A 13406-nucleotide genomic window follows, 5' to 3' on the forward strand; every position below is an offset into this window, starting at 1 on the left:
GGAGAGTAAAAAATTGGTAGCTGATTATTTAATTTTATATATTTTCAAATTACACTTTATTTTGGTAATCACCCCATGAGAAAAAAATTGGAAAAATAATAAAAGTTTCAACTTGTGACATTAGGTAGTCAATTATTGGACTATATTAATGAATACAGAGTAGAATGAAGGAAGGAATTAAGTTCTATGATGCTAATTTTAGTTTAAGTGACACCACAAGCCTTCATACCAAACAGATAAGCAGGTATTTGATGTTAAGAGCTCGTGGGAACGTCTGTATTTACTCTAGTGCTGAAACAGATCTGTTCATTTTCTGGGTAAATTGAAGCTACTCCCAGTAGCTCTGCATTTTGGAGATTAACATTTGACAGGTATTACACGCTTCCATTCTAATATAATGATTGATTAAATGAAATAAATACTGTAGAGTATTAAAATCGAACTAAAATGTGCGGTTGAAAGTTATAGTCTATTTCGTACTGACTTTTTGTTGTAATCTGATGGCAACCTTCCAAAATTCTCAATCTTGTAGTTTTTTTAAAACTCTATACAAGTGAATTATAGGAAGCAACTGACTGAAGTCGTTTTCAGCAATTGCGAGGGACACAATCTAGGTCTTGAAATACTACAATATAAACCTATAACCACAGAATTCAGACGATAAAATTGTCATTATTTTTATTCCTTCTTCATTGCAAACTCTCATTGAGAAGTTCTGGACGAGGAAACACTTCCACAGAAGCAAATTTTGTAGATTTCATAACATCCAGGCTTTTAGTAACAAGAACTGAATTATTATCATAATAATCATTTTTAAGTTCATTGCACAATGATGGCACTTTAAGGTTCGCCTCTCATATATTGCTTTGCCAGTCCTTTACAGAGGTTTTTAAATTTACAAAACAAACTATACTCCAATTGATGCAAAAATATCATCAATATCATCTGCATTTGTCACACTTGGAGAGCCTGATGGGTATGGCATATTCTTCAGTTTCTGATCCTGACCAAAGTCTCCAACAAATTCAGCAGCCACATTTGTTTTAATTCCTTGTCTCTTTCCGGAAATTTGCCTATCACAATCAAAATGTGGTATTGTATGCAACTTTCTGTTCCTCTTCCTTGCATTAAGCCTCATTCTTGAGTGTTTCGCTCTCAGCAAAGACTTCTGTCTCCTTAACTGTAATCTGCGCAACTTTAGCTGTCTCTTGTGTTTTATCTTATACTTCCGAAGAAGGGTCATTCCCCTCAGATGATTTTTGAATACCTTGTCTGATTCAAAAGTTCTCTGGGGCTTCTTGATGAGACATTTGCAGACAGAGGATTTTATGAAATTGATCTTCTTCGGAAAGCTGAAATATAAAGAAAAACAAACAGTAGCAAAACATGACAAGTTATTTGCACCTCTGCCATAGGTTTAAATCCATTTGTCAGCCCAAGTTGTAAACACAATGAATTAGTCCTTCTGCCTGCACTCTGCAGAACTGTCTATAATTCTGCACAGAATTAAGACACGTGTCTAAATTGCAGATTGGAAAAGTAGAAGCTGGACGAGGCAGAGAGAGGAGCTGTGGGACGGTGGGTGCTCTTACCAAGCACAAGTTATCAACATCAGTCAGGTACTGCAAAGGCCAACTTTTAAAGCAAGTAGGCTACCCATTTATTTTCAGACACTTTGCCCCACACCTTCATCCCAACTCCAGGGCAGCATAAGGAAATAATAATTGACTTCTGACTAATTGATCAAGTGAAATTGGCCTATGGGGGAAAAAAAAAGTGTTGAGCAAAATCTCTCCCCCCTGAAAACATTTCCAGGAGTTTCTTGATTACTTAATATAGTTATAGAGCTAGAGCAGTGGTCCCCAACCTCCGGGCTGCGGACCGATACCGATCCGTGGCCCGGAGGTTGGGGACTACTGAACTAGAGCATGGAAATAGATCCTTCAACCCAACACAGAGGTGATGTACAATACCAGTCCCCGAGTCCTTGGGACATGGAAGGGAAGTGAAACATCTGAAGGAAACTCACATGGTCACAGGGAGAACATACAGCCTCCATGAAAACAACACCAGGGGGTCAGGACTGACTTTAGCTGTGAAGCTGCAGTTTTACTACCTGTAACTGTGCAACCCTATATGTAAGGATATTTTACAATTCCAAGTATGAGGTGAAGAGATTAACTGAGAAGATCATAGTCATGACTCCTCCTTAAAAATCAAACATCTTGCATGGTTCCCAGGTGGGGATTAAGTACCAAAATTCATAGTATTTACATATATTTATTTACTTAGAGATAGAGGGTGCAGAATAAATCCTTCCAGCCCTTCGAGCCGCACCACCCAACAACACCTAATTAACCCTACCTTATCACAGGACGATTTAAAATGGCCTACAAACCAATACATCCTTGGACCACGGGAGGAAACCAGAGGAGCTGGAGAAAACCTATGCCTTCCACGGGGAAGACTGGGGTAGTACTCCAAACTCCGACATCCCAAGCTGTAATAGTCTCACTAACTGCTACGTTACCATGGTGCCCATCCCACTTCAGATAGCACTGGTTCAATTTTTTTTTGAAAGTATTGTTTTCATCTGCTGCTTGGAAATACAAAAAAACTATCCTCTGATTTATGCAAAGCAGCAATTACAATCTATGTATTTGACAGGAGGACGAAATGATTTGGCATTTTGTTCTTAATGCAGGATAGCAAAACCAGTGACAAACAAATGCTGCAACTAAATGTTTGATTGTCAAAATGCTATCATAACAATTTTAATACATCTCTAACTCTACCCATTAGTTATACAGACCTGTAGCCAAGGGATTCCACCATTTTTAATTTGTGACATTTCAGATACTGATTTCCTAAATAGCAACTTTTGTGCTTCAGTTTTCTTTTCCTGAACCAAAGGAATATTGTTTTAAGCTCCCGACACAGTACGCTTAAAGTCTGTGCTGCGGTAATCCTCTCCAAAAACTCAGTCAGTGGAATGAGTGGCTGCTCACTCTTCTTTGCTCTTCTGCAAATAAGTTCTCCCTCAGACTTCAGATTTTTCTAAAAACATAAAACACTTATGTTAAAGGTGGTGTGAAATACCTACAGCAATACGCATACTTTTAATCAATCATTCTTATTGCAGTTAAAAGAAACATACTGACCGCAGCAAAGTTGTGCCTTTGAGCCTGCTGAAATGTCATTTTAAACCTAAAATGTCTGTCAGTTCCTTTAATATAAACAAAATAATCAGTTCAATTGCAATACAATTCGCATTTTTTAAAAATGTAGCACACGAGTTGTGGAAAACATCAGGATAGTACACAATTCTGGCAAAGATTATCATTTAAATACAGAACCGTACAGCACAGGAATAGGCCCATTAACCCGAGATGTATATCCAAAACATGACGACAAATTGCACTAACCCCTTCTGCCTGCACATGCTCCATATCCCTCCATTCCCTGCGGATTCACGGGTCCATCTAAAAACCTCCGAAATGCCAACAGCATATCTGATTCTACCACCACCCCTAGCAGTACAGTCCTGGTAGCTATTATTGTATACAGACACACGTCTTGCATATCTCCTTTAATCTTTCCCACTCTCACCTTAGAGCTATACCGTTTAGGATTTAATATTTCTTCCCTGGGGAAAATGTTTCTGACTGTCCACGTTCTCTACGCCTCTCGTAATTTTATAAGCTTTTAGCGGGTCACCCTTTGACCTCTGACACTCCAGAGGAAACAATCCAATCACTTGCTATAGCTAATACCCTCTAATTCAGGCAGCATCCTGTTAAGCCTCTTCTGCACCCTCTCCAATGCCTCCACAATCTCCCTATAATGCAGAAACCAGAACTGCACACATTCTTATTAGACAAAGCAATACAGTAACTAATTGTGACATAAGACAGACTGCAGATACTGGAAAAAGTTTGAGCAACACACACAAAATGCTGGAAGAACTCAGTCGGTCAGGCGCCATCTAAGAGGGAAATGAACGATCCTGATGAAGGGACTTGGCCTGAAACATGAACTGTTCATTTCGTTCCATAGATGCTGCCGGATTTCTGATTTCTCCAGCATTTTGTGTGTGTTGCAATAATTAACTGTGACAGCATTATACAAAAGCTCACCAATTTTACGGAGTCTTTGATCCTGTACAGGAACGCCGATATCCAGAAACTGACTGGCGATTTTAGGGACGTGGTTATAATTCATTTTATTTTCATCTAATGATACACTTTGATCATCTGTCAACAATAAGGCCTCAGGTTCTGAAAACAACTCATCAAGTAAACTTGGCTTTCCCAAAGGTACTCCAGTGACCTGAGAGAAAAAGCTTGGCATTTTAATTTGTATTCCTTTGATCGAGGAAAGACCAAGCCACTGCCTGAGGCTAACAGGGAAGGTAAAGTCCTTCACAAAAGGCAAATATTGAATTTTAGATACTTCATTTACTGCCACCAATAGTTTGTCATACAAAACATCCAGATATATTAGGATTCTTTTAAACAGGACCCTAGAAAGAAAAGCAAAACACAGATGTAAAATACTTTCTGTGAATCTTTCATTAAAAATATTTATCGAAATTCAATAACTACAAATAGGATTTCCACCAAATGAACTATTCACTTACCAGAGTCTGCTGAGAATTCCTGTCATAATCACATTTAGAACTATGTATCTTCCATAACGAAGAAATTGACCGGTTAAACTGCAATATGTTACAGTTAAGATAACCAACATTTGAAAATGTTTTGAATTGAGCATTAGATTAAGATCAAAGAATTCACTTCAATGGTAACTTCATGTCAGCTTTTATTAACACACACATTACTGTGTCTTGAAAATAAAAACTTAGCCACCAGAGTTTAAAAGAAGCTTATATTTATGCTGAATAGGAGATGGGCTAAAAGAGCCTTGGAGTGCTTAATCACAAGCAAGAGAAAATTTGCAGTTGCAGGAAATCCAGGCACACACACAAAATGCTGGAAGGGCTCAGGCCAGGAAGCTTCTATGCAAAAGAGAGAATAGTCAACATTTTGGGCTGAGACCCTTCAGCAGGGCTGGAGACAAAAAGTCCAGTCCTGCTGAAGGGTCTCGGCCCGAAACATCTACTCTTTTCCACAGATGCTGTCTGGCCTGCTGAGTTCCTCCAGCATTTTGTGTGTGTTGCTTGGAATACTCCAATCCAGAAACAGAAAACATAATAAGAGGATCAAGCTGAGGAAATAAAAGTGAATATTTTCAATGAAAGGAAGAGAATCAGAAACCCAGATGGTGTTTATAAACTGAGCATCAAATTGTCTGGCTCACTGATGAAGGAAAAGTGTGGAATTTGAGGATGAATTTACTGCCTCAATTTCCAACTTTAAACTTTTGTGCAATTATTAATGACATTGCACCACTCTTCATCCTCAACTCTGCACTACTGGGAGAGGTCAAAGCTGCTGGCTTCAGTCTTTCTGATGTGGTGGAATATGAAGCGATCATCACAGGAGAAGTAATATTAAGGTTCAAGAAAAGCCTAGAATGCATATATGTCTTTACCATATATGCACGATCCAATCAGCCCGCCTAGTGCTAAATTCCCTATACATACGTTTTCCATTTCTGGATTTGAGTACTCCAAGGATACCCTATCCCATCTTTAATTCACCATCAATGTCAGCTTATTTTGAACTCTGCCCTCCATTTTCTATTAGGGTCTAAAATGAGTCTATTTTTCAGTCATCCACCCCATGTAATTTCCTCATTTTTAACCACATGGGCAAAAAGGATTTTTCAAACTTTTTTCCCAAATTTTTAGCTATTTCCTTATAAAATAAATTGAAGACATATGATACATCACACGGCAGAGATGAATGTGGGTTTTATATTCATGGCTGACAGTCAAGTAGACACAAATAACAAACAGGACCATATAAATGTTTCAAAGGGATTTCTGAATAGCTGTCAACTGGCTGCATACAAATCATGTCCAGAGGAATACAGCTCAATAACTTCAAAAGTAAGCTTAATAATTTCTGAAGTCCACAATACATAATCAAATATCCTACAAAAGTGTTATTTTTTTAAACTGTTATATATATATACACACACACACACACACATATATATATATATAAATAAACTTCATATAACAGTACTTTTGATGAAGGTCAGTAATGGTGGCTTTATTATAAGCACCAATGCCATACATGCCATACCAATTTTCAGACTGGACACTGTAGCACATGTAAGCAGTGGAGAATGGCAGGAAATTGTCATACTCAAGGATACAGAAATGCTTTGGCGCACATATCCATCAGCCGCAGTATCAGCTTACTACCTCCCAATACTTTCAGTGACATCCACTCCAGGACTGCTTGGTTGGGAATCTGTTTTGAGCAATTACTTTCCAGCTTACGCTTTCTGATGGCTCTAAAAATAAAGATCAATGTTATAAGATGCACTTATTGAAGAATGTGTATTTTTACATTTCCTTTCAAAGTTTACCTTGAACACGAGTTGATCAGGCTTTGAAGTGAATGTTTAAGTTGCATTTTGTGAAGACGATTCACACATTGTTCAACCTATTGGGGCAGAGAAAAGTAAAATTACTTCATCAATTTGATGCTTTAATAGAAATGAATATGTTGGTGTGTGGTTGAGAACTTTTGCTGCATAAATTTCAATCCTGAATGTTGTGATTTGCTCCATCTTCTCCATCAGACTAATAAACTATTTTTGAACGGTCTCTTAGAGTAAAATAGTACTTAATATAATTTAGCTAATTTGGTGTCGTATTTTTTTTGCACTCAATTGAGACTTACAAATTTCTCTACAATTATACTAACCTGCTTTATGACAAGGTAAGACTTGTGCTGATGTAGCCTGTTATGGAAAGTATAAATCACTGAGCGTAGGACAAGAACCTCCACTGTTAGGGATTTATCAGTTAATACTCTAATAGCATTTTCACAGGCAGAATGAAGGTCAGTTATGAAGACATCTGAAACAAAATAAAGTGCAATAATGTTACTCAATACATTTGCATTTTAAATATTTTTAGCATTTGTCTCCAATTATTATGAATGAACTCAAATGTCAGTCAAATTAAAATGTCACTAATCTGGCTAAGATTTAATCCTGACTAAAATCAGTCAAAATTACATGAGTGAATAGTGTTGAACAAAGTATCTATACCTGAGAGGAGGGAGTGAAGAATCTTCTACTTAGGTATGACTTTCTACCAAATCCTCAAAAGGCAAGTCCTAAAGTAAGGGTGCTGAACTAGCACAACAATTACATTTCCTTCCACTACAAATAATCTTTACCAGCAGCCACGCCATGCTTTGAGTCTCCATTGCAAAACAGAAACTACAATCATTATACATGCACCATTTTAAAAACAGCATTTTTTTTGTTTGAAGTGTATAGAACTAGTACAAAGTTACAAGGATGTAATGTTGAAATAATTAAGAATTAGTAAGAATTTAGTAGAATAATGAAAACACAATGGAAGTCATCGTGATTTGATTGGGATGAACCCACACTATCTATATTCTGGGGCTACCACTGACCACAAACTGAATCGGAGTTGCTCGTCAGGGATACGGCTACAAGATCACGTCAATCCTACGGCAAGTAACTCATCTCTTAATTCTAAATAGATTGCCCATCATCTGTAAGGCTCAAATCTGAAGTTTGATGGAATACTCTACACTTGCTTAGCATCAACACCAGTCACAAGGCCCAACGACAGATGACATAGCTGTCTGCTTGATAAGACATCCCATCTACAAACATTCACTCTCTCCATCACTGATACAAAGTAGCAGCACTTCATGGCATCTATAGAATACACTGCAGCATCTCACCAGGACTCCTTGGTCAGGCCACATTTGGAATATTGTGAGCAATCTTGGGCCCCGCATTAGCCCTGGAGAGGGTGCAGAGGAGGTTCACCAGATTGACCCTGGGAATGAAAAACTTAATGTACAAAGAGCATTTGATGTATTTGGGCCTGTACTTGATGGAGCTCAGAAAAATGAGGGAGGGATCTTATGGACTTGTGAATCCTTTGCCACCGTCAATTAGGAGGGATGTTAGAACACCCTCTGTGACTTACACTGCACACACAAAAATACCCACTCTCATCTTAGTTATTCCACCATGACAAGCAAGCCGTAGTATAAACCAAGAGTCTGCAACAGAACCATTCACAGTGAAGGCCAGTGCCAAATCAAGCAGTATCATGCCAGTTTTCTCCATCTTTCTCGTACAATGCAGAACCTCGCCCCCCACAAACTCCCCAGAGGAGTGGAGACAATCTTTAGAACTAATGGGAAACTGCTCATCCTGTGGCAGGTACTCTCCATAACCAGCGTCACCCAAACCTTGTTCGCCCACGTGCCCTATGCAATGCTTGCATTTGCACATATTGGAAACTTCAGTTTCAAGACATTGTTAAGTGAAGCATAGGAGAGGACAGGCTTCACACTCAACATCCACAAGATTAATATCTTCCACCAACCTGCCCACATGCCCTCAAACTATAAAAGTTCACAAGACCCAGGAAAAATGGGAACCACTCCCCATACTTCAGGAACCAGCTCTAGACGTAGGCAACCTTGAAAGTGCCGAGTTTCTTCCTCAATGCGTCAACAGAGAGAGGGAAAGAACACTGAAGGTCACAATCACAGTTACAGACCACAAGCTAAACTCACGATCTACTAGGCAGTACTGATCTACGCTTTCAAATATGTTTTTGTCACCTGGAGTGCCTACAACAGGCACACCGGAAAAATAGCACAAGAACACCTGTACAGAGCTCTCCAAATCCACTGCAAGGACAGGCAAACTAATGTCAGTGCCATCTCCTTGACACTGGGGCCTTAGTTACTATCAGTTGGCCATGCTGGGCAGACCTTGATGTTCATCTGCCAAACAAAATTCCTGAAGCCGATATTCCATTCTAAACTCCTCTATAAAATGGGATGGGATGGGATGGGGGGGGGGGGGGGATGAACAGAGAAAAAAGATTCAAGGAAGTACTCAAAGCCTTCTTAAGACAGTGCAACATTACCACTGATTCCAGGGAATTGTTGGTCCATTACCACAGTCCACAGTTCCTAAATTGGCTTCACCTCATAGTGCCAGAATCCCTAATACCAAAAGTAGAAGCAATTCATCCCAATCCCAAGGGACTGCCAAAGGTGGTACCTATTTATCAACATGCAGGCTTTGTGTCAAAAGGTTGAGGATAATGCGGGGGCCGTCCACAAATGTTGCCACGCTTCCAAGTTCAATTGTCACTCAGGGATATTAATGAATACAGCCAAACAAAACAGCATTCCTCTGGGGCCAAGTTGCAAAACACAGTAACAAGTGATACACAGCACAAGGCACATATAAGATAGCAGTAAACATAATCACACAAAAAAAATCATATAGCCCAAATCCCTGAGTGACACATCCTGTGTGTAGGTTGATGGAGTACAGATGTTGCTGCCAAGAACAAGCTCACAGCAGTTCGCAGACGATCTGCCTCCAAGTTGTCTTCCTCCACCAAGTGAACACTGCATAGCAGCAGCATCGGGAGGGGAAGCTCCCAACCCAGCATGGATGCCACGCCACACTGCCTTCGGCGTATCCCCTCCTGGGCAACTGCAACAGGTGACCCCACAGCATGGGGCCTAGTCCGCACTACAACAGAGGCCACTCAGCCCCACCCGCCAATGAACCAGTAAACCAAGTGAACTAGTTCAACAGGGTCTTGCGATCACAAGAAAAACATCCAAGACAAGCACTCGCACCGCTTGTTAAGAGTGCACACTGGCTCCACTGCTTTTCTGTAGTGGGTAGCAACGTGGTCTGTACAAAGTCCAGCTCCTCCACTATCCAGCAACTTGCTGATGAGGTAGCAGCACTTGGCATGGCCACAACTCAATAACCCCAAACATTAAGATTTTCAAATGTGAGAGGAAACACACACGGTCACGGGAAGAATATACAAACTCCTTACAGACAGCGATGGGAGTTGAACCCTGATCAATGGATCACTGATGCTGTAATGCGCTGTGCTAACCGCTACGCCACCACACCCACCCCCTTCACAACGGGGCACAAAACATTTTATATAATGTGGAGCATTCAAATTAGGAGGTAAATCACTCAAACCATTAAGAACCTTGAAAATAAACAGAAAATATTTTAAATACTAATCGGATCATTTGAGAAGAGAGATTAACATTAACACAGAAGATTCTACAGATGCTGGAAATCTAGAGTAACACACACACACATAAAGTGCTGGAGTTGCTGAAGACGGGTCTCGACCTGAAACGTCGATTTTTCATTCCTTTCCATAGACGCTGCCTGACCTGCGATTCTCCAGCATTTTGTGTGTGCGTGTTGCTTTGGATTTCCAGCATCTGCTCGTGCGTTTAATACTGTAGGTCGCAAGATCTGATTTGAAAATAAAAACTGCTCATGTCTAGGTGAAATGCTACAATCGGAAATGAGGATGAGAAAATTCGGGTACTATGGGGGGGTGTCCCCATTTCCTACTTTTACTTAAGTGGCAGACTTCTACGCGGCATTTCCCCTGGTAATTTTAAAGCTTTCCGGCCTAGCCTACATAAAGAGGGCTCTGGCTCAGCGAGTCCGCCCCTACCCGGGTCGGCGGCCGCCACGCTGAGGGAGGAAGAGTCCGGGAATGGGATGTCCGCCGTGTTCCAAACCTCCGCCACGCTCCAGCTCTCGCACGCCATCTTCCCTCGCAGGAAGCGCCCTCGCGCTCACCCGGCGTCTCGTCCAATCGCAGCGCCACAAGCAGAAGGGGGCGGGCTCGAGGTGGGAGGCCGCGCCTGCAACGGCGATTGTCGATCCGCTGCGCAAGGGCTGGTTTTCAGCGGGGCGTAGGTCGGTCACGCAGTGGAGAGACTGTTTCCCCCACCCCCTCCATCGAATTCGGTCATCAGGCGGAAAGGGTTCTGTGTTGCTGGACTTGATGCGGAGTGGGTCTCTACATCCCTTTTGGGTTGCACCATATACCTCAGTTGTTTTCTCTGAAATACGGCCATGCCCATAACCCCGGGTCCAAAAATATCAGCTGGGTGTCCCAGTTCAACCCGTTCCTGCAGATGATGAGACTGCCTTCGTGGCCACGGACATTCTATTTAGTTGGATCGTGCATTACCTACTGAAGTTGGTGCAGACAGTTTTGACCACTGGAAATATGTTCTAGGCTCTGAGTAACACAGGATGGTAGATCTTACCTGGTAGTTCTTGGGGCAGACCGGCAAAGCCATTTAACAGAATTACTCATCACCAAAACTCTCAAACAAACATTTGGATAGTGAAGAGAATGTCTCTCCCACAACGTCCACGCACAGTCAGCATCTCAGTCCCTCTGCATACTGCTCTTAAAATAGCTGTGGTGCAGATGATTATCTAACTGAACTGTGTAGTTGGAATGAAGATGGTGCAAATGGGCACAGTGATCTTGCAGATTCGTTGCACTAATGAACAGGCTCTTCCAGAGATATACTGTACTCAGAGACAAAATCCTCTGCTTCTGAACATCTTCACTTCAGTTGTTTGCAGTCACCGGACTAGTTGCCATATAAAGCCACCGTGCAGCCGGATAGGATGCTTTCTATGTGCATTGATAAAAATGGGTACGGTTTGATGGGACATGATGTTTCTTTAGCCTCTCAAAGAAATTAAGGTGCTGGTGAGCTTTCCTGGCCATGGTTGGTCTAAGGCAGGTTTTGGTCATGCTCAGTAGTAGGAACTTGAAGCTCTCAACCTCAGCACTTGATGAAGACGGGAAGCATGTGCACTACCATCCCCCCCCCCCCCCCCACCCAAACAACAATCTGTTCCTTTCTTTGCTGACATTGAGAAAAAAGTTGTCGTGACATCATGTTTACTAAACTCTCTATCTCCTTCCCGTACTCCGACTCATCCTTGAGATACGGCCCCCTATGCAAAGTTGCATATGGAGTTGGAGCAGTATCTAGCCACATAGTCGTAAATGTACTGGAAATGACATTAAAAATTAAACAATCTTGAACTAAAATAGGAGGGAGAGGATGCAACCTTGTGAACCATTTGTGTTGAGGCAAATTGTGGGGCGAGTTTCACTGCCTACCTTTACTGATTATGGCCTGTTGGTCAGGAAGTCCTGCATCAAGTTGCAAAGGGAGGTCCCAAGTTTAGGAGTTTGGAAATGAGTTTGCTTGGAATTATAGTATTGAAGACAGAGCTGTAGTTGATAAACAATAGTGTTACTGTCCAGCCTCCCAGGGGGACGGTGTGTGCTGTAGACCTGTTTCGGAGGAAGGCAAATTGTGATGGGTTGTGGTTTTCTGGGAGGCTGGTGTTAATGTGTGCTTTTCAAAACACTTCATGATGATGGATGTCAGAACCACTGGGCAATGTTACCTTAATGTTAAGGCATGTTACCTTGTTTTTCTTTGGTCCTGGTCTTCTGAAAGCAGGTGGGTGCCTCAGATTGAAGCAGGAAGAGGTTTAAAAATGTGTGCAAATAACCCTACCAGCTGAACAGCGCAAAATCTAAAAACACAGACAGGGACGCCATCCAGGCCAGTTGTTTTCAATGGGTTCACTCTCCAGAAGATTGGTCTCAAGTCTCTCATGGTGACTGGGAGTTCAGGTGCTTTCAAAGCTGTTGATGTGGGTTCCAAATAAATTTATTATCAAAGTATGTTATGACACCATACACCACCGAGATTAATTGTCTTGCAGGCATTCATCAGTAATTGATTACACCTCTGAAAGTTCAAACACTTTTGCTAGGACAAACTAATTCACACAGATGGTCTAAAAGCTTCTGACAACAGGGAACCCAAATTCCCATGATTAGTGTTGCAAGGGCAGACTGTCTGAGTGCACAAATATCCCAATTATTGATAGCTCAGCTATGCTTGTGACCATGTTTGATGTGTTATGTGACAGTATTAATCTGGTCTGCAAACCTCCTTGAACTTGGTTACAATGGTGCAAATTACTTAGCCCACAGTTGCCTGGTTTGATGCTGGCAAATTAACATTGTCTGAAGTCTGGCTGATCTTATGGTCACCACTTTGCAAACCATATCACTTAGTAGCCAACCTCTGCTGTGTGCTCTGAGCTCAGAAGACAGTACAGCTTGATTGCAAAGCCGTCCTTTCAACTTCAAACTGATTATTGCTTGTTAATTACATTAAGAACTGGACTGGTTCTTGTTTGAATTAATATCTGCTACATATTAATATCTCACATATTTCCATAACTCCTGAACAATCCCTAACACTATCAAAAAGGGTTCCAAGTGTACCAGAGCTGATATTTCCAAGGACAAGACATTTGTTCTTCCTAAATTCAACTTAGGTAATTACATTCTACATAAT

General features: G+C 41.2%; 1 protein-coding gene across 1 annotated transcript; it reads right to left on the reverse strand.

The window, feature by feature from the left end:
- Positions 1 to 663: 663 nt before the first annotated feature.
- Positions 664 to 10781, reverse strand: nepro (nucleolus and neural progenitor protein). Its single transcript, XM_072263469.1, has 9 exons — positions 10664 to 10781; positions 6843 to 6997; positions 6502 to 6578; positions 6286 to 6426; positions 4640 to 4717; positions 4137 to 4522; positions 3162 to 3226; positions 2813 to 3057; positions 664 to 1352 (listed from the first exon to the last, which is right to left on the reverse strand). The coding sequence occupies exons 1-9, from the start codon at positions 10758 to 10760 to the stop codon at positions 908 to 910; spliced, it is 1689 nt and encodes a 562-aa protein (XP_072119570.1). The 5' UTR covers positions 10761 to 10781; the 3' UTR covers positions 664 to 907.
- Between the last annotated feature and the right edge of the window lie 2625 nt (positions 10782 to 13406).

The sequence above is a fragment of the Mobula birostris genome, chromosome 7 (genome assembly GCF_030028105.1).
Source record: "Mobula birostris isolate sMobBir1 chromosome 7, sMobBir1.hap1, whole genome shotgun sequence".
Taxonomy (NCBI): Eukaryota; Metazoa; Chordata; class Chondrichthyes; order Myliobatiformes; family Myliobatidae; genus Mobula; species Mobula birostris.

Excerpts from the sequence above, each read along its gene's own strand:
- nepro (XM_072263469.1), bottom strand. The coding sequence starts at position 10,760 with ATGGCGTGCGAGAGCTGGAGCGTGGCGGAGGTTTGGAACACGGCGGAC. Across the intron at positions 6,579-6,842 it reads CTTACCTTGTCATAAAGCAG|GTTGAACAATGTGTGAATCG; the intron begins GTTAGTATAATT and ends CTGCCCCAATAG. Across the intron at positions 1,353-2,812 it reads GTGGAATCCCTTGGCTACAG|CTTTCCGAAGAAGATCAATT; the intron begins GTCTGTATAACT and ends TTTATATTTCAG.